The 22,139-nt window shown below is 44.9% G+C and overlaps 1 protein-coding gene across 1 annotated transcript in view; it reads left to right on the top strand.

The window, feature by feature from the left end:
- Positions 1 to 22,139, top strand: part of LOC121003084 (E3 ubiquitin/ISG15 ligase TRIM25-like) — a 39,382-nt gene extending 17,243 nt beyond the window's left edge. The window contains exons 3-5 of the mRNA XM_040434691.1: positions 18,601 to 18,791; positions 21,632 to 21,709; positions 21,861 to 22,139. Coding sequence (XP_040290625.1) covers positions 18,601 to 18,791; positions 21,632 to 21,709; positions 21,861 to 22,139 — 548 coding nt within the window. The remainder of the gene's footprint in view (positions 1 to 18,600; positions 18,792 to 21,631; positions 21,710 to 21,860) is intronic.

Below are 22,139 nucleotides of genomic sequence, written 5' to 3'. Positions count from 1 at the left end.
AGATTTTATGGAATTTGATTATTGAAAACTTTGAGGGAGTCATAGGCTGGTCATACTAGGGTTGTCACTTGATTTCAATACCATAAAAAGTATTGTGATACCCAATAACATTCGATACATAGTAACATAGTTTATAAGGCTGAAAAAAGACATCTGTCCATTCGGCCTGTTCTCCTACAAGTTGATCCAGAGGAAGGCAAAAGAAAAAACTGTGAGGTAGAAGCCAATTTTCCCCACCATGCGAAAGAAAAAGAAAAACACCAAAAAAGCACCCGAACCCTATCAATTAACCCCTCAGGTGTCGCCAGATGCCCACTCGCCTCAGTATTATATTCATTGGTGGCCAGCAGCGGCTTCACAGCCCCTTCACCTTAATCTTTTCATTGGTGGCAGTGGCGGCCACGTCACAGTGGAGAAGGAGGAACTCCCTCCCTCCTTCTCCACTGTGCTGGCTGTTGAGAACATAGTGTCACCGCCAGCTCTCTGAGAAGGTCTGGCAGATGTTCTTCTGTACCTCTAGCATGATGTTCTTTGTTTTGATTTCACTTTGTCATCTCCTTTCCTTCTCCCAGCTGTCACCTATTTACACTAATTGCCTCCCTTTATATTCCCTCCCATACTGCCTCACTTTGCGGTTTATACTACTTCCTGGATTATGTTCACTGCTGGGCCTGCTGCTGCTGATTCCTCAAGATAAGTCTTTTTCCTTTATTTGTGTTTCCTTGCTGGCTTGATTCTAGGTGACCCTGACTCCGTCCGTATTAAGTGCAGGTAGCCGGTGGTAGTGTCCCCTAACTATTATAGGGTTTTCAGGTGTCACATAAGATAAGGTACGTGGGCATGCAATCGTCTACCATAAAGATCTTTGCATGGTTATAGCAGTCAGGGAGAGCTCTAGGGGTTTTATAGGGCTCACCCATATGCTCCTTAGTTTGGGATCAAGCCAGTAGGATGTTTATTTCTAAGTTCCAGCTTTCTGCAACACCATCCGTGACACATTGTGTGTGCGTGCGCCATGCCCCCTAAAAGATACTAGGCTGCGCATTGATACAGGTGCAAAACTATTGATTAGGTATCGAAAGTTCGATTCCCGGTACAACCCTAAGTCACACTGTGTCTACAGCTGCTTCCTGCTGCAGCAATTCAGCTATGCAGTTCTACATTACAAAGCCAACCCCCTACAAGGGAAAACAATTTTTATATAAAACAAATGCATTATACAATATCTGTCTGTGTTATTAAACACATTGCATTATAGCAAAAGCCTTTTATGATAATAACACCATATGTATACCAGTGATATTAAATGCAGAGAGACTGCTTTTTTCAAAACCTCAAGTTTCTACAGTTCATTAATGCCAGCACAGCACCCCACTAGCATTCTGCTGCAAACGCTGAGCAATTGCACAATTTTTTAACTGCACTATAGCAATAGCTTTTTAAGGCAACAACGCCATTTTTATGCCAGTGATATTAAACACAGAGTTTAAAGACATTTCACTGCCAATCTTGTTATATAGTCGCGAGTGCATTATTGCATGGCACTGTGTATTTCATAGTATAAACATTTCTGTCATGTTTCGGGGGCTCGGACAGACTTCCGGAATGTCACACAAACAGGACAAGACAAGTAGATTACAGACCAGGGACCGACAGAAAACTTTATTACACATATAATAAATGAACATAAAAGTAATGCAGAAACAGTAGGCAAGGGTAATAGTGGTAGCACTGCCACTGAACAAAGTGCATCGGCAAGGCAGGAGGCCAAACCCAGAGGGTGGAGAGCCAGCGAGCCCCGTTCTTTACGGAGCCCCTGGTGGTGGGGATGAACTTGGCCGAGGGCTCACTGATCGCACCTCCAGGAAGGTCCCGGTACACTTGGCTGCTACCTGCAGTGAACCACAGACAACAACAGGACAGGAACCCAAACAAACTCATGACATGGATCAGACGACAAACGGGAACCAGAACACAAGCAGATGCCTGGACCCCATGTGGAACAGAAGCATGGTGGTCACAGGCAGAGCTATACAGAGTAGATATCCTCCCTCCGGGGAACCCAGGAACCCTCTCACGAAAGCAGGACATACACAGGAAAGGAACAGAAGCAGTAAGGCACTGCAGGCAAGACATGGAACAAACTAGATCAGAAGCAGCTAGGCACTGCAGGCAAGACATGGAACAGACTAGATCAGAAGCAGTTAGGCACTGCCAGGCAAAATGCGGAACATACAGGATACAACATCAACAACAATTTACCAGGCGACACCACACAGAAGGGCAGATGGCAAAAACCCCTGAATCAGCAGTAAGGGACTACACCCAGCAAAGCACAAGACAGACTGACCCCAAGCCCCACAGCTCACAGATAGAAATAGCTGTAATAATGAGGGCACCTAATAAGCCACACCCAGAAACAGAACAGGAAATGTTAACCCCATGAGAACCAGGAGTAGCAGAACCATAGAACAACCACACAAATGTCAGTTCAGACCAGTCACAGAATGCTGCAGCCAGCACGCCCCAAACGACAAACCAGCATACACAGGATAACTGTAGCCAGTACAAGGTACATTCAGCCAGCCCACACAAGTATTGCACACTTCCGAAGTGTCCCTTTTGAAGGGACAGTCCCTCTGTCCCTCTTTGCTCCTTAAATGTCCCTCTTTTTTTTTATCTGAAGTATAGATTTGTGTTATTGCATTTACAATATTGATCCAGAAAATGTTTGCCTGGTTCCTCTCTGTATATTAGAGCCCACCTTGTAAATTATTTCATTAGTAGATACAATGTGGATTTTAGAAATTTTTATATTCAGATAATTGTGCTATTGTGTAAAAGAAAACGGTTGAAGTATATAAATATGAAAATGGACCTTTCACACAGTGAACCAAACTTGTCCCTCTTTGACCGTCCAAACAGTTGGGAGGTATGGCATTGACAGAAGCACACTGTGATACAAACACAAATGCATTCATACTCAGACCCTATAAACCCAAAACTAGACTCAGATCAGCATAAATTATAGAAATACAAAATCTTTTATTGGACATACATTTGTATAAAACATAAACATCCATATACATAAGCAGCATTAAGTCACACAGGATGATCTCTACAGGTCTGTTGCATTATAATATAACTAATTTAGCAATAAAAAGCTGTGCAGAGCTGTGCAAAGTTGTACTCAGTCACAGCCCTCAGTCAGTATATATAAAGTGCATAGTGCTTAAACTAGAACATGGCATAGGGAAAATACATGCAATACAGGTAAATACAGACCAAGCAGTCCTGGATCCCAACACGTGTTTCGCGGTCGCTTTCTCCCTTGAGAAAGCGACCGCGAAACACGTGTTGGGATCCAGGACTGCTTGGTCTGTATTTACCTGTATTGCATGTATTTTCCCTATGCCATGTTCTACAGTCGTGGCCAAAAGTTTTGAGAATTACATAAATATTGGAAATTGGAAAAGTTGCTGCTTAAGTTTTTATAATAGCAATTTGCATATACTCCAGAATGTTATGAAGAGTCATCAGATGAATTGCATAGTCCTTCTTTGCCATGAAAATTAACTTAATCCCAAAAATTTCCACTGCATTTTATTGCTGTCATTAAAGGACCTGCTGAGATCATTTTAGTAATCGTCTTGTTAACTCAGGTGAGAATGTTGACGAGCACAAGGCTGGAGATCATTATGTCAGGCTGATTGGGTTAAAATGGCAGACTTGACATGTTAAAAGGAGGGTGATGCTTGAAATCATTGTTCTTCCATTGTTAACCATGGTGATCTGCAAAGAAACGCGTGCAGCCATCATTGCGTTGCATAAAAATGGCTTCACAGGCAAGGATATTGTGGCTACTAAGATTGCACCTCAATCAACAATTTATAGGATCATCAAGAACTTCAAGGAAAGAGGTTCAATTCTTGTTAAGAAGGCTTCAGGGCATCCAAGAAAGTCCAGCAAGCGCCAGGATCGTCTCCTAAAGAGGATTCAGCTGCGGAATCGGAGTGCCACCAGTGCAGAGCTTGCTCAGGAATGGCAGCAGGCAGGTGTGAGCGCATCTGCACGCACAGTGAGGCGAAGACTTTTGGAAGATGGCCTGGTGTCAAGAAGGGCAGCAAAGAAGCCACTTCTCTCCAAAAAAACCATCAGGGACAGATTGATCTTCTGCAGAAAGTATGGTGAATGGACTGCTGAGGACTGGGACAAAGTCATATTCTCCGATGAAGCCTCTTTCCGATTGTTTGGGGCATCTGGAAAAAGGCTTGTCCGGAGAAGAAAAGGTGAGCGCTACCATCAGTCCTATGTCATGCCAACAGCAAAGCATCCTGAGACCATTCATGTGTGGGGTTGCTTCTCATCCAAGGGAGTGGGCTCACTCACAATTTTGCCCAAAAACACAGCCATGAATAAAGAATGGTACCAAAACACCCTCCAACAGCAACTTCTTCCAACAATCCAACAACAGTTTGGTGAAGAACAATGCATTTTCCAGCACGATGGAGCACCGTGCCATAAGGCAAAAGTGATAACTCGTGGCTCGGGGACCAAAACGTTGACATTTTGGGTCCATGGCCTGGAAACTGCCCAGATCTTAATCCCATTGAGAACTTGTGGTCAATCCTCAAGAGGCAGGTGGACAAACAAAAACCCACTCATTCTGACAAACTCCAAGAAGTGATTATGAAAGAATGGGTTGCTATCAGTCAGGAATTGGCCCAGAAGTTGATTGAGAGCCTGCCCAGTCGAATTGCAGAGGTCCTGAAAAAGAAGGGCCAACACTGCAAATACTGACTCTTTGCATAAATGTCATGTAATTGTCGCTAAAAGCCTTTGAAACGTATGAAGTGCGTGTAATTATATTTCACTACATCACAGAAACAGCTGAAACAAAGATCTAAAAGCAGTTTAGCAGCAAACTTTGTGAAAACTAATATTTGTGTCATTCTCAAAACTTTTGGCCACGATTGTAGTTTAAGCACTATGCACTTTATATATACTGACTGAGGGCTGTGACTGAGTACAACTTTGCACAGCTCTGCACAGCTTTTTATTGCTAAATTAGTTATATTATAATGCAACAGACCTGTAGAGATCATCCTGTGTGACTTAATGCTGCTTATGTATATGGATGTTTATATTTTATACAAATGTATGTCCAATAAATGATTTTGTATTTCTATAATTTATGCTGTTCTGAGTCTAGTTTTGGGTTTATACGTGCAGTTGGTCTAGCACAGCAACAATACCGGGCATTCATTTGCTTCGCGATTTGGGATCATACTCAGACCCTGTTCACACTCAAGGCCGCAGCCAGCACACATCAGAGAACCAGCATACATGGGAACACCCACAGACAGTACACAAAGTGCATGCAGTCAGCCTGCACGGCACCAGAGACAGGAGCCACAGAGATTTGGATATGGGGAGACACACGCATGCAACAGTTCACACAGAACACCGCAGCTGGCATGCAGCCCCAAGCAACCAGCATACACAGGAGTCATCCTGCAGCCAGTATGCGAGAGAGCCTGCAGCCAGCCTTCACGGCCACAACTGTCACAGTGATCCGCACAGTGACAATTTCGTTATTGAACCAGTAATATTAAACACAGAATTCAAATATATTTCTGCATCGTTATATTGGTGGTAGGCGGATGCATTATATTAAAGGACAAATATAAATTATTAATATTTTGGAGAATATCAATAATTAATATTCATTAATAGGCGTGAGTTGTCTATTGATGACTCCGCCTATTTATACTTTAAATGAAACCCATCTCTGTTGCACTTACACTTTCCCTGAACTACGTGCGCTATCTTACTACTGCTACTAATATGGCGGCGATTACAATATAAGACTACACGCTGTACTATGAACAAAGTATATTTATTAACACACGTATACAGTCTATTGATATACGCTATATCTATATATATTTATATATTAAAGATAATATAAAAATATATACATACAAACGCACACCGCAATATAATAAAGCAATACAATAACCACACTACATAATACACCTAACTACTCTAAACACATAATACAATATATTCCACAATTCCTCCCCAAAATCTACCTAAACATTACAATCACACAGTACACAGTCAACAGATCCCACCCAGCCTGACTACACACTGTCCCTATGGGGGAGAAAAAGGGTTACTTGCAGACACAGAGTATGTGGCACTGCAATGCAGGGAATAGTCAGGGCAGCAGGGGTTAATGCTCTGCAGGGACAGGGCAGGGGAACAGCGGGGGTTAATGAGATATTGGAATGGCTTGGCAGGGATAGGGCTTGAGAGGTTACTTAGCCTGAGTGCTTGCTGCGCTCTCCTATGGCAGGTTGGGCTTCTGAGCGCTACCTGAGCTTTCCTAGTTCCCTCTTCTGCTCTTGTAACACCCTAAAGTTGTGTTACTAAACTCTTCTACCCCACTACAATCTCTTAAGAGCATTTACATTGTCATCTAATGTAATTTCACATAACATCCTCACAAATGTGCATTCTAAGCCTTGTAAATGTATTTTGTTGTCATTCTTCATGTTCACCAGCAGGTGGCAGGTGGCGTTAGCAAGGAGTTAAGCTACAGTTTAGTGTTTCTAGGCTGGAATAGTTCATTCCAGTGTAGCTCCCCCCTCTGTGAGAGGAGGTGTGGACTGTTCCCACATCCTGCCTCATGGGGAGGGAAGGAAGTTTGAGTCAGTGTGCCAGCCACCCCTGCTAGGGGAAGGCTGTGCGTGTAGGAGCTCCTAGATATAGGGATCCAAGCCAGGATCTTGTCTCGGCTGAGACATTGATCATCATCCCCAGCCTGAGCCCTTCAGCCTCAGCTGGTAAAAGCAAGCAGACCACTCCAGTTCCAGGAAGAAGCATACCCTGTGAAGCTAACTGTAGGTACAGACCAGAGACCCAGGAGAAGCCATATTCCTCCTCAAAGCTAGTCAGTCCCCAGACAGCAGAAGATAGAAAGCACAGAAACCAAATTCCTGCCAATGTTACAGAGCTGCTAAGCAGACGTCCTTTTCCTGCAAGCTCCAGGTACATAATAGAGCAGAAGATATATTCCTGCCACACATTGCCAATACCTGCTGGGACCTAAGACTAAAGCTGTACCTTGCTTGGATGAAAGCTACAACCAGTAAAGACAAGTTTGAACTTTACCAAAGGTCTGGATCGCAATTTCTGCTGCAAAATCCCTCTATTACTCCTACTAGCACCACACTCAATTTATTGCAAGTGAGCCAGGATCCAGGAGTCCAGCCGTACCCAGGTAGGAGACACCGTTGACACCATTACCACTACCATACAGAGACATTACACCACTCTGGCATTCCTAACCTGGTACGTGAGTTACAACACCTTAAAGGGCCCTGTGACTGTACCCTGTGCACGCTGCAATTGGAGTCACAAACAAAACTATAAACTATTATACCCATATTCTGACCCATTGCATAATTTGGCATCCGTGTAACCATACCACGGTCCTGCTCATTGCACTCTGGGAAGGGGTTAACTTCTTTCCCCCAGCGCATTGCTGCCTGAGCTTAGGGGGGGTATGTCCTGCTGATGGGGCAGCTCCGGCTCCTCTGGTGGGGGTAGGGGTCCCTGCCAAGCGCTGCCTGCGCTCTCTTCCTCTGGTGTGTTTGTGTGTGTGGGGGGTCCGTGGTAACTCTTTTTGAGTGCAGTGCCGCTGGGGTATTTAAACCCCGCGGCGCTCGCTCCCGTTTTTTTCCCGTTTTCACACCTGCAGTCAAGTCCACGTGGGCTGGCGCGGACTTGACTGCTTCCAGGCGGGGGATGATTTGAATCTCCCTCCTGTGAAGCGCCCGCATACCTCCTGGTGCTGCATCGGAGGCATGCCACCTACAGGGGCGGGGGAGCTCTTTGTTCCCCCGCCTTTGTTTGTAGTGCAGAATATCTCCGGCCTTGCCAGAGATGTTATCAAAGGACAGAGGCTCTAAATTGATTTTCTGTCCCTTGAAGTGTCCAAAACTGGACATAATTGTACAGTTGTCTGCCTCCCTTGCTGCATGCGGATTCCAGAGAAGGGGGGCACCTGAAATCGGGGATATTCTGGCCGCATTAAAATACATATATATCTACATAGATGTTTGGGGCACACACACACACACACACACACACATATATATAAAACCTGGGGCACAATGATTTAAATATATATATATATATATATACACACACCTGGGGCATATATATAACAAAAATTCAAACAGCAGCACTAGTCCAGTAGACCACGGGTGCAAAATCCTCCAAACCGCAGGCTCAGCAGTTAATGAAGATGATAAATATCCAAAAAATGAGGCAGCACTCCAATAGATATAGTGAAAAAGGTGGACCCTTTATTGACCCCTCTGCAACGTTTTAACCACTCAATGCAGTCTTTATTAAGCATATAAAATGCATAGTAGTAAATTAAGTGACAATTAGATAATCATTTAATATAATAGTGTGTAAAATCTGTGTAAGAAATATAAAAACAAAAATATTTAATCACTTGTGTACATAAAAATTGAGAAAAAGCTGCTCTCCCCTGCTCCTTCTCTGCTGTGAGCACGGAAAAAAAACGCACCTGGATGCGGGTAACTTCGAGTCCAAACGAAAAGCAGAATCCAGCTCAGTCTCGCAGAGGTAAAATTGATACTTTATTGACGCGGTATAAAAATACATCCAGGAAAAACAATCTTAGGCTACTTTCACACTTGCGTTCAGAGCGGATCCGTCTGGTGTCTGCACAGACGGATCCGCTCCTATAATGCAAACGTTCGGACGCGTTGCATTATAGTTCATAAAAAAGTGTGAAAGTTATTCAGACGGATCCGTCCAGACTTTACATTGAAAGTCAATGGGGGACGGATCCGTCTGAAAATTGAGCCATATTGTGTCAACGTCAAACGGATCCGTCCCCATTGACTTACATTGTAAGTTTGGACGGATCTGTTTTACTACATTTGAATAATAACATGCATATACAACTCTGCTACATATTAGTGTATTCACCTCCTCCACTTGTACTCTCTCACCACTACTTTATATATAGACATATCTTGCTAATCACCTCCACAGCAATCACTGGGGATGTACCATTCCATACAGTTGCCCCCTTTGTCCCTACATTCCATACAGTTGCCCCCTTTGTCCATCAATTTCATATAGTTGCCCCCTGAGTCCATCCATTTCATATAGTTGCCCCCTGAGTCCATACAATTCATATAATTGCCCCCTGAGTCCATACAATTCATATAATTGCCCCCTGTGTCCCTACATTCCATATAGTTGCCCCCAGTGTCCATCCATTTCATATAGTTGCCCCCAGTGTCCATCCATTTAATAAAGTTGCCCCCTGTGTCCCTACATTCCATAAAGTTGCCCCCAGTGTCCATCCATTTCATAAAGTTGCCCCCTGTGTCCCTACATTCCATACAGTTGCCCCCTGTGTCCCTACATTCCATACAGTTGCCCCCTGTGTCCATCAATTTCATATAGTTGCCCCTGTGTCCCTACATTCCATATAGTTGCCCCCTGTGTCCATCAATTTCATAAAGTCGCCCCCTGTGTCACTACATTCCATACAGTTGACCCCTTTGTCCATCCATTTCATATAGTTGCCCCCTGAGTCCATCCATTTCATAAAGTTTCCCCCTGTGTCCCTACATTCCATACAGTTGCCCCCAGTGTCCACCGATTTTATAAAGTTGCCCCCTGTGTCCCTACATTCCATACAGTTGCCCCCTTTGTCCATCAATTTCATATAGTTGCCCCCTGAGTCCAGCCATTTCATATAGTTGTCCCCTGAGTCCATCCATTTCATATAGTTGCCCCCTGAGTCCATACAATTCATATAGTTGCCCCCTGAGTCCATACAATTCATATAGTTGCCCCGTGTCACTACATTCTACATGGCTCTATCTCAGACACGATGAATATTCTGCGCATGCGTGGCCGCCCGAAAGAGATAAGACGTGCGCGTTCACAAGAGACCGGCCGCAGGATCGCAGAGGATGAAGTGGGCAGGCGCGGCCCATGGATGCGGCCGGCGATCGTGGCCGTATCCATGGGCAGCGACAATAAACAATGATATATGATTTTTCAATTTTATTAACAAACAATATGATTTAGAAAAAGGATTATATTTAGGAAAAGCCTCGGGGGGGGGGGGGGGGTGGATGAAAGATGATTAGCCAGATGATAATACCCCTTTAAATAATCACTTGTGTAGCGCAAATACAGCATCAATGGCTATGTGCAAATTATTGACAAACATAATTCATTGATATACCATATAGTGTGTAAATTGAACCCAATCAATCACATATGCATGTGTTTAATATCAGCAACAGCTGCTGTAAATATATATAAAAAACAGAACTTACACAGCAGGGACAAATAAGCAGCGCCAAAGATCAGAGTCCTATTATTGCGACTGCGCATGTCCAGAAGCCTAGCAACCACACTCCAAACTTCCGAGGGGTCAATAAAGGGTCCACCTTTTTTACTATATCTATTGGAGTGCTGCCTCATTTTTTGGATATATATACAGTATATATATATATATATATATATATATATATACACTGCTCAAAAAAATAAAGGGAACACAAAGATAACACATCCTAGATCTGAATTAATTAAATATTCTTCCGAAATACTTTGTTCTTTACATAGTTGAATGTGCTGACAACAAAATCACACAAAAATTAAAAAATGGAAATCAAATCTTTCAATCCATGGAGGTCTGGATTTGGAGTCACACTCAAAATTAAAGTGGAAAAACACACTACAGGCTGATCCAACTTTGATGTAATGTCCTTAAAACAAGTCAAAATGAGGCTCAGTAGTGTGTGTGGCCTCCACGTGCCTGTATGACCTCCCTACAATGCCTGTGCATGCTCCTGATGAGGTGGCGGACGGTCTCCTGGGGGATCTCCTCCCAGACCTGGACTAAAGCATCTGCCAACTCCTGGACAGTCTGTGGTGCAACGTGACGTTGGTGGATAGAGCGAGACATGATGTCCCAGATGTGCTCAATTGGATTCAGGTCTGGGGAACGGGCGGGCCAGTCCATAGCATCAATGCCTTAGTCTTGCAGGAACTGCTGACACACTCCAGCCACATGAGGTCTAGCATTGTCTTGCATTAGGAGGAACCCAGGGCCAGCCGCACTAGCATATGGTCTCACAAGGGGTCTGAGGATCTCATCTCGGTACCTAATGGCAGTCAGGCTACCTCTGGCGAGCACATGGAGGGCTGTGCGGCCCTCCAAAGAAATGCCACCCCACACCATTACTGACCCAATGCCAAACCGGTCATGCTGGAGGATGTTGTAGGCAGCAGAACGTTCTCCACGGCGTCTCAAGACTCTGTCACGTCTGTCACATGTGTTCAGTGTGAACCTGCTTTCATCTGTGAAGAGCACAGGGCGCCAGTGGCGAATTTGCCAATCTTGGTGTTCTCTGGCAAATGCCAAACGTCCTGCACGGTGTTGGGCTGTAAGCCCAACCCCCACCTGTGGACGTCGGGCCCTCATATCACCCTCATGGAGTCTGTTTCTGATCGTTTGAGCAGACAAATGCACGTTAGTGGTCTGCTGGAGGTCATTTTGCAGGGCTCTGGCAGTGCTCCTCCTGTTCCTCCTTGCACAAAGGCGGAGGTAGCGGTCCTGCTGCTGGGTTGTTGCCCTCCTACTGCCTCCTCCACGTCTCCTGATGTACTGGCCTGTCTCCTGGTAGTGCCTCCATGCTCTGGACACTACGCTGACAGACACAGCAAACCTTCTTGCCATAGCTCGCATTGATGTGCCATCCTGGATAAACTGCACTACCTGAGCCACTTGTGTGGGTTGTAGACTCCGTCTCATGCTACCCCTAGAGTGAAAGCACCGCCAGCATTCAAAAGTGACCAAAACATCAGCCAGGAAGCATAGGAACTGAGAAGTGGTCTGTTGTCATCACCTGCAGAACCACTCCTTTATTGGGGGTGTCTTGCTAATTGCCTATAATTTCCACCTGTTGTCTATCCCATTTGCACAACAGCATGTGAAATCGATTGTCACTCAGTGTTGCTTCCTAAGTGGACAGTTGGATTTCACAGAAGTGTGATTGACTTGAAGTTACATTGTGTTGTTTAAGTGTTCCCTTTATTTTTTTGAGCAGTGTATATATATATATACAGTGCTCAAAAAAATAAAGGGAACACAAAAATAACACATCCTAGATCTGAGTTAATTAAATATTCTTCTGAAATACTTTGTTCTTTACATAGTTGAATGTGCTGACAACAAAATCACACAAAAATAAAAAAAATGTAAATCAAATTTTTCAACCCTTGGAGGTCTGGATTTGGAGTCACACTCAAAATTAAAGTGGAAAATCACACTACAGGCTGATTCAACTTTGATGTAATGTCCTTAAAACAAGTCAAAATGAGGCTCAGTAGTGTGTGTGGCCTCCACGTGCCTGTATGACCTCCCTACAACGCCTGTGCATGCTCCTGAGGGATCTCCTCCCAGACCTGGACTAAAGCATCTGCCAACTCCTGGACAGTCTGTGGTGCAACGTGACGTTGGTGGATAGAGCGAGACATGATGTCCCAGATGTGCTCAATTGGATTCAGGTCTGGGGAACGGGCGGGCCAGTCCATAGCATCAATGCCTTCGTCTTGCAGGAACTGCTGACACACTCCAGCCACATGAGGTCTAGCATTGTCTTGCATTAGGAGGAACCCAGGGCCAACCGCACCAGCATATGGTCTCACAGGGGGTCTAAGGATCTCATCTCGGTACCTAATGGCAGTCAGGCTACCTCTGGCGAGCACATGGAGGGCTGTGCGGCCCTCCAAAGAAATGCCACCCCACACCATTACTGACCCAATGCCAAACCGGTCATGCTGGAGGATGTTGCAGGCAGCAGAACGTTCTCCACGGCGTCTCCAGACTCTGTCAAGTCTGTCACATGTGCTCAGTGTGAACCTGCTTTGATCTGTGAAGAGCACAGGGCGCCAGTGGCGAATTTGCCAATCTTGGTGTTCTCTGGCAAATGCCAAACGTCCTGCACGGTGTTGGGCTGTAAGCACAACCCCCACCTGTGGACGTCGGGCCCTCATATCACCCTCATGGAGTCTGTTTCTGACCGTTGGAGCAGACACATGCATATTTGTGGCCTGCTGGAGGTCATTTTGCAGGGCTCTGGCAGTGCTCCTCCTGTTCCTCCTTGCACAAAGGCGGAGGTAGCGGTCCTGCTGCTGGGTTGTTGCCCTCCTACTGCCTCCTCCACGTCTCCTGATGTACTGGCCTGTCTCCTGGTAGCGCCTCCATGCTCTGGACACTACGCTGACAGACACAGCAAACCTTTTTGCCACAGCTCGCATTGATGTGCCATCCTGGATAAGCTGCACTACCTGAGCCACTTGTGTGAGAATTATCTGGTGACCAAAACATCAGCCAGGAAGCATAGGAACTGAGAAGTGGTCTGTGGTCACCACCTGCAGAACCACTCCTTTATTGGGGGTGTCTTGCTAATTGCCTATAATTTCCACCTGTTGTCTATCCCATTTGCACAACAGCATGTGAAATTGATTGTCACTCAGTGACATTGTCACTCTTCCTAAGTGGACAGTTTGATTTCACAGAAGTGTGATTGACTTGGAGTTACATTGTGTTGTTTAAGTGTTCCCTTTATTTTTTTGAGCAGTGTATATACAGTACAGACCAAAAGTTTGGACACACCTTCTCATTCGAAGAGTTTTCTTTATTTTCATGACTATGAAGGCATCAAAACTATGAATTAACACATGTGGAATTATATACATAACAAACAAGTGTGAAACAACTGAAAATATGTAATATTCTAGGTTCTTCAAAGTAGCCACCTTTTGCTTTGATTACTGCTTTGCACACTCTTGGCATTCTCTTGATGAGCTTCAAGAGGTAGTCCCCTGAAATGGTCTTCCAACAGTCTTGAAGGAGTTCCCAGAGATGCTTAGCACTTGTTGGCACTTTTGCCTTCACTCTGCGGTCCAGCTCACCCCAAACCATCTCGATTGGGTTCAGGTCCGGTGACTGTGGAGGCCAGGTCATCTGGCGCAGCACCCCATCACTCTCCTTCATGGTCAAATAGCCCTTACTTTCAAAGTTTTCCCAATTTTTCGGCTGACTGACTGACCTTCATTTCTTAAAGTAATGATGGCCACTCGTTTTTCTTTACTTAGCTGCTTTTTTCTTGCCATAATACAAATTCTAACAGTCTATTCAGTAGGACTATCAGCTGTGTATCCACCTGACTTCTCCTCAACGCAACTGATGGTTCCAACCCCATTTATAAGGCAAGAAATTCCACTTATTAAACCTGACAGGGCACACCTGTGAAGTGAAAACCATTTCAGGGGACTACCTCTTGAAGCTCATCAAGAGAATGCCAAGAGTGTGCAAAGCAGTAATCAAAGCAAAAGGTGGCTACTTTGAAGAACCTAGAATATGACATATTTTCAGTGGTTTCACACATATTTTCAGTTTGTTATGTATATAATTCCACATGTGTTAATTCATAGTTTTGATGCCTTCAGTGTGAATCTACAATTTTCATAGTCATGAAAATAAAGAAAACTCTTTGAATGAGAAGGTGTGTCCAAACTTTTGGTCTGTACTGTACAGTCGTGGCCAAAAGTTTTGAGAATTACATAAATATTGGAAATTGGAAAAGTTGCTGCTTAAGTTTTTATAATAGCAATTTGCATATACTGCAGAATGTTATGAAGAGTGATCAGATGAATTGCATAGTCCTTCTTTGCCATGAAAATTAACTTAATCCCGAAAAAACCTTTCCACTGCATTTCATTGTTAAAAGGACCTGCTGAGATCATTTCAGTAATCATCTTGTTAACTCAGTTGAGAATGTTGACGAGCACAAGGCTGGAGATCATTATGTCAGGCTGATTGGGTTAAAATAGCAGACTTGACATGTTAAAAGGAGGGTGATGCTTGAAATCATTGTTCTTCCATTGTTAACCATGGTGACCTGCAAAGAAACGCGTGCAGCCATCATTGCGTTGCATAAAAATGGCTTCACAGGCAAGGATATTGTGGCTACTAAGATTGCACCTCAATCAACAATTTATAGGATCATCAAGAACTTCAAGGAAAGAGGTTCAATTCTTGTTAAGAAGGCTTCAGGGCATCCAAGAAAGTCCAGCAAGCGCCAGGATCGTCTCCTAAAGAGGATTCAGCTGCGGGATCGGAGTGCCACCAATGCAGAGCTTGCTCAGGAATGGCAGCAGGCAGGTGTGAGCGCATCTGCACGCACAGTGAGGCGAAGACTTTTGGAAGATGGCCTGGTGTCAAGAAGGCCAGCAAAGAAGCCACTTCTCTCCAAAAAACCCATCAGGGACAGATTGATCTTCTGCAGAAATTATGGTGAATGGACTTCTGAGGACTAGGGCAAAGTCATATTCTCAGATGAAGCCTCTTTGCGATTGTTTGGGGCATCTGGAAAAAGGCTTGTCCGGAGAAGAAAAGGTGAGCGCTACCATCAGTCCTGTGTCATGCCAACAGTAAAGCATCCTGAGACCATTCATGTGTGGGGTTGCTTCTCATCCAAGGGAGTGGGCTCACTCACAATTTTGCCCAAAAACACAGCCATGAATAAAGAATGGTACCAATACACCCTCCAACAGCAACTTCTTCCAACAATCCAACAGTTTGGTGAAGAACAATGCATTTTCCAGCACGATGGAGCACCGTGCCATAAGGCAAAAGTGATAACTAAGTGGCTCGGGGACCAAAACGTTGACATTTTGGGTCCATGGCCTGGAAACTCCCCAGATCTTAATCCCATTGAGAACTTGTGGTCAATCCTCAAGAGGCGGGTGGACAAACAAAAACCCACTAATTCTGACAAACTCCAAGAAGTGATTATGAAAGAATGGGTTGCTATCAGTCAGGAATTGGCCCAGAAGTTGATTGAGAGCATGCCCAGTCGAATTGCAGAGGTCCTGAAAAAGAAGGGCCAACACTGCAAATACTGACTCTTTGCATAAATGTCATGTAATTGTCGATAAAAGCCTTTGAAACGTATGAAGTGCGTGTAATTATATTTCACTACATCACAGAAACAACTGAAACAAAGATCTAAAAGCAGTTTAGCAGCAAACTTTGTGAAAACTAATATTTGTATCATTCTCAAAACTTTTGGCCGCGACTGTATATAAAAAATAGTTTCTGTCTGCCTGTTCTTTATGCGCGGCCAAACGACTGAACCGATCTTCACCAAATTTGGCACACAGGTACATCAGGTGTCCTGAAAGGTTTTAGACCGGCTCTCTAGGACGTACCGATCCTGAGATATTCCAAAAAAATGACCTGCATTAGCCAATACAAGCCTGCAAGTTTTTCTCTTCATATCCCAACTGCAATACACACGGTCACATGTCCCTTATCAGCCAGTAGAAGCTCGCAGGCTCTTAGTCTCCACATACACACAGTTTTACTCCAGATTATCATAATACAGCCTTTTTTCTTCACTGCTGTAGGTCAGCTTTAGGCTAGGGCTACACGACGACATGTGTTGCTTGACAATAAGTCTCACGACACATAGGGCACAACTACACTGCAACATTGTTGTCGCACGACAATTTTTATGATAATAGTCTATGGCAGTGATGGAGAACCTTTTAGAGACCAAGTGCCCAAACTGCAACCTAAAACCCACTTACTTATCTCACAGTGCCAATGCGGCAACTTAACCTGAATACTACAGTCCAATATAGTATATCTTCCATGTACTTTATCACTTAGCGATAATAGCCTGCCTACATTCAGTGCGCTGCCTGTGCTGTTCATAGTGCACTGATGAATGGCAGGAAAATTTTAAGGCATATTGGTACACTATAGACTTTTCCTGGGCTTGGGTGCATACAGAGAGGGCTCTGAGTGCCGCCTCTGGCACCCATGCCATAGGTCCACCACCACTGGTCTATGGTGTTGCACTGCGACATGCTGCAACTGTGACGCGACAGTCACGGAAAAATCCATCTTGGATGGATTTTTTGCGCGTGTCGTGTCACAGTCGCAGCGCGAAACCATCATAGCCTATCATTACAAAAAATTGTTGTGCGACATTGGTGCGACAAAATGTCGCGCAACACATGTCGTCGTGTAGCCCTAGTCTTAAAGGGGCAGGGCGCTGTGGAGGTCACTGTTAAGGGGGCAGGGGCCACTATTAAAGGGGCAGCTGCTGTGGAGGTCACTGTTAAGGGTCAGGGGCCACTATTAAAAGGGCAGCTTCTGTGGAGCTCACTGTTAAAGAGGCGTTCACTGTGGATGTTACTGCTAAGGAAGCAGGTCGCTGTGGAGGTCACTGTTAAAGGGGCGGGCACTGTGGAGGTCACTGTTAAGGGGTGCAGGGGCCACTATTAAAGGGGCAGCTGCTGTGGAGGTCACTGTTAAGTCAGCAGGGTACTGTGAAGTAACTGTTAAAGGAGCGGGGTGCTGTGGAGGTCTCTGTTAAGGGGGCAGGGAACAGTGGAGGTCACAGAAAAGGGGACGGTCCCCTATGGAGGTCACTGTTAATGAGGCGCGCCCCTGAGGAGGTCAATGTCAAGGGAGTGGGGTGCTGTGAAACTCACTGTTAAAGGGGCGGGCTGCTGTGAAGGTCAAAGTTAAGGTGATGGGCTGTTGTGGGGGGTCCCATTTAAAGGAGGCAGGGCACTGTGGGTGGGGTCAGTATTAAGGGGCGAGGGGCTGTGGAGTTCACTGTTGGGGGGGCGGGTTACTGTAGAGGTCACTGTTATGGGGGATACAGTCGATATCTTTTAACGACACAGAGAAACATTAAATGAAATAGATGAAATATACCCGTGCGAAGCCGGGTCCTACTGCTAGTATCAGATATAATGGATCCCCTATTGCTTCACATGTGTTTCTTTGTACAAATATTTAATTGTTGAACCAGTGATATTAAACGTAGAGTTCAAAGACCTTACACTACCATTACTGCATTGTTATATTAGTGGTACTGGACGCATTATTGCATCACACCGGGTGTTTCATGGTACAAAAATTTCATTGTTGAACAATTGATTTTAAACGCGTTCATAGTTCATAGAAATTTCACCATAATAACTGCATTATTCCCACAGTAAATTGTCAATAGCAGCGTGCTGCGAGTTTGTTTTTAAATTACAGAAAATACACTTACAATTTTGTTAGTACCATTTACATGTGACAAGGAATACCCTCCTGGACTTGCAGTGACAGAACAGTCTGCTGTTACACCGCTTAATCTGCGATGATCAACTCGCTGGAATTCCCCCTTGCAAATGCTAGAGTGTCTGTACGAGCAGCATAAAGCTGGGAATGATTTGATCAGGCAACAGACCATCTCCGCAGGGAGCATGTGTGGTTTTGAAGCCAGGCAATGGCAGCTCAACAGAGACACCTTCGAAGAAGCATTCAAATTTGTCAGTAGGGACAACCTAAACTATGTTATCCCGTAATATTTATCTCAGAACAGATACAACAAGGAACAGTGGAAGAAGAACAGCTTACGCATTTTGCTTGCCGTCCTCTTGCAGTTGGGGACCCACATGGAGAAAGTGTCATGGAGGAGACGGATGAGAATCAGGAGCTGCCACTGGAGGAGAAAGACCAGTCCGTGGTGGAGAAGCAGAAGGATGATGATGATGACGACACTGGACACAATGATCAGTCATCTCAGTGGGGTGGAGCTGAAAGAACTGGGTGTTCAGGCACACTGGCCAGAATGGCAAGCTGTATACTTGCTTATGTACTGACAGACATATTATTGAGATGAGCAACCTGATGATTACTGGATAGCTGTGCTTTAGACCCTTGCTATCAAAGCAAAATGGGAGAATGTTCTCCTCTTGCCAAAAGGCAGGCCAAATTACTTTATTACCAGTAAACACTGTGTACACAGCTTTTCACTTCTTTTGGCGAGCAGACGCTTTACGCCCACATGTCTCAGGCCCTTCTCTGCCACGTCCAGGGACACCCACCTCTGCCACTGCTGCAGCTGCTACTCCCTACTACCAATCTCTTATTGCCTCTTCCATTACCCCTACTCCCACTGCCACTACTGCTACACTACTGCCACTACTACTACCCCTAAACAACCGCAGAAACATTTACTGCTTTCTTTGTTCCATGCTGTGCTGCTACTACTATTGTGGCCCCATGTCACTATTAGGCCCCTTTCACACGGGCGTCCCGGATTTGCTCCGGATGCGTCCCGGGTGCAAAGCAGGAGACCGCGCGAATGCGCACAGAATTACCGTAAATTTGACTGGGATTGCGTTGCGTTGATCAGTTTTTTCCATGCGAGTGCAATGCATTTTGCACGCCCGTGATAAAAAGCTGATTGTGGTACCCAGACCAGAACCCAGACTTCTTCACTGAAGTTCAGGTTTGGGTGAGTTGTTCTGTAGTTTCTATTATTTTCCCTTATAACATGCTTACTAAAATGACTTCGGCAAGAAGTTCAGGATTCCTGTATACGGGTTAAAGGGTGCATACCTGGCAAGTGCCAGAATAATGCCCTTAGGGTGAGCACTAAACCAATCTGATTGGTTGGCACAGTGGGTTCATACTTGCTGATCCGTTACAATGTCTCAGAAGAACAGTGACCTGAAGGTAATTAATTCATCTACTCATCAGTCAGATTTGTCCATGTTACAGAAGGGTTTAGCTGTAAAAGAGCTGATATATTTGCCTATTGTTTGATTTACAAAAATGGTTTGATAGGGATGAAGGGCGTACATAGAAATCTTGGTGCCCCATAGCAAAACTCCGTATTGCACAAATATCAAGTATGTATATATAAATACACTGCTCAAAAAAATAAAGGGAACACTTAAACAACACAATGTAACTCCAACTCAATCACACTACTGTGAAATCAAACTGTCCACTTAGGAAGCAACACTGAGTGACAATCAATTTCACATGCTGTTGTGCAAATGGGATAGACAACAGGTGGAAATTATAGGCAATTAGCAAGAGACCCCCAATAAAGGAGTGGTTCTGCAGGTGGTCACCACAGACCACTTCTCAGTTCCTATGCTTCCTGACTGATGTTTTGGTCACTTTTGAATGCTGGCGGTGCTTTCACTCTAGTGGTAGCATGAGACGGAGTCTACAACCCACACAAGTGGCTCAGGTAGTGCAGCTTATCCAGGATGGCACATCAATGCGAGCTGTGGCAAGAAGGTTTGCTGTGTCTGTCAGCATAGTGTCCAGAGCATGGAGGCGCTACCAGGAGACAGGCCAGTACATCAGGAGACGTGGAGGAGGCCGTAGGAGGCCAACAACCCAGCAGCAGAACCGCTACCTCCGCCTTTGTGCAAGTAGGAACAGGAGGAGCACTGCCAGAGCCCTGCAAAATGACCTCCAGCAGGCCACAAATGTGCATGTGTCTGCTCAAACGGTCAGAAACAGACTCCATGAGGGTGATATGAGGGCCCAACGTCAACAGATGGGGGTTGTGCTTACAGCCCAACACCGTGCAGGACGTTTGGCATTTGCCAGAGAACACCAAGATTGGCAAATTCGCCACTGGCGCCCTGTGCTCTTCACAGATGAAAGCAGGTTCACACTGAGCACATGTGACAGACGTGACAGAGTCTGGAGACGCCGTGGAGAACGTTCTGCTGCCTGCAACATCCTCCAGCATGACCGGTTTGGCATTGGGTCAGTAATGGTGTGGGGTGGCATTTCTTTGGAGGGCCGCACAGCCCTCCATGTGCTCGCCAGAGGTAGCCTGACTGCCATTAGGTACCGAGATGAGATCCTTAGACCCCTTGTGAGACCATATGCTGGTGCGGGTTGGCCCTGGTTCCTCCTAATGCAAGACAATGCTAGACCTCATGTGGCTGGAGTGTGTCAGCAGTTCTTGCAAGACGAAGGCATTGATGCTATGGACTGGCCCGCCCGTTCCCAGACCTGAATCCAATTGAGCACATCTGGGACATCATGTCTTGCTCTATCCACCAACGTCACGTTGCACCACAGACTGTCCAGGAGTTGGCAGATGCTTTAGTCCAGGTCTGGGAGGAGATCCCTCAGGAGACCATCCGCCACCTCATCAGGAGCATGCACAGGCGTTGTAGGGAGGTCATACAGGCACGTGGAGGCCACACACACTACTGAGCCTCATTTTGACTTGTTTTTAAGGACATTACATTAAAGTTGGATCAGCTGTCGTGTGTTTTTCCACTTTAATTTTGAGTGTGACTCCAAATCCAGACCTCCATGGGTTGAAAAATTTGATTTCCATTTTTTTATCTTTGTGTGATTTTGTTGTCAGCACATTCAACTATGTAAAGAACAAAGTATTTCAGAGGAATATTTAATTAACTCAGATCTAGGATGTTATTTTTGTGTTCCCTTTATTTTTTTGAGCAGTGTATATATATATATATATATATATATATATATATAATGGTTCTTGCCGACGTATAAGCCTGAGGCCTATAAAGCTGATCAGTAGGGACAGGAGCCATAGGCTGCCGCCCCCTCAGAGACAGAATGCCCAGGCCCCATAGGGACTGCCTGGTCTCTCTCTATTGGCGGTACGCCACTGCTTAGGATTCGTTTGACCCCCATGAAGAAGGAAACTCTATTAATTTTGGAGTCTTCTGGAAGAACAAACTGCTGTACAATCAGGTAAGTTTCCGGATACTAGTAGGAAATGCATGAAAAAGTTCCCACCTCTGTCCATTTGCCCTGCAGTGGATTTATGTGTTAAATCCATCACATAGAAAATTCCTGTTGATGCCAACTCATGTTCGTCAAGATAACCTTTTCTTTTGAACAGCGAGAAAATCGGAAGAAGTTAAAATCCTTGAATGATGTTTTAATCAAACTCGTGATGATATGGCCATGTAAAATGTACGAGGCAGAGGTAGATCATCAGCTGAAGAACGGTACTTGTTACAAGAAACTTACTTTCAATCTGTTTGTCTCTTTCAGTACACTTTTACAAGAACTGTTGGACATGGCTAAGAATGATGGAATCATTCCACAACATCTTTATGAAGCAAGATGGATTCATGAGCACACAATCTCCACTGTATCTTCTACCAAAGGTCCTTAA

This window comes from Bufo bufo, chromosome 1 (assembly GCF_905171765.1).
Source record: "Bufo bufo chromosome 1, aBufBuf1.1, whole genome shotgun sequence".
In the NCBI taxonomy this organism is placed as follows: Eukaryota; Metazoa; Chordata; class Amphibia; order Anura; family Bufonidae; genus Bufo; species Bufo bufo.
The sequence above is the reverse complement of the archived record's forward strand: the minus strand, read 5'-3'. Positions and strand labels throughout refer to the sequence as shown.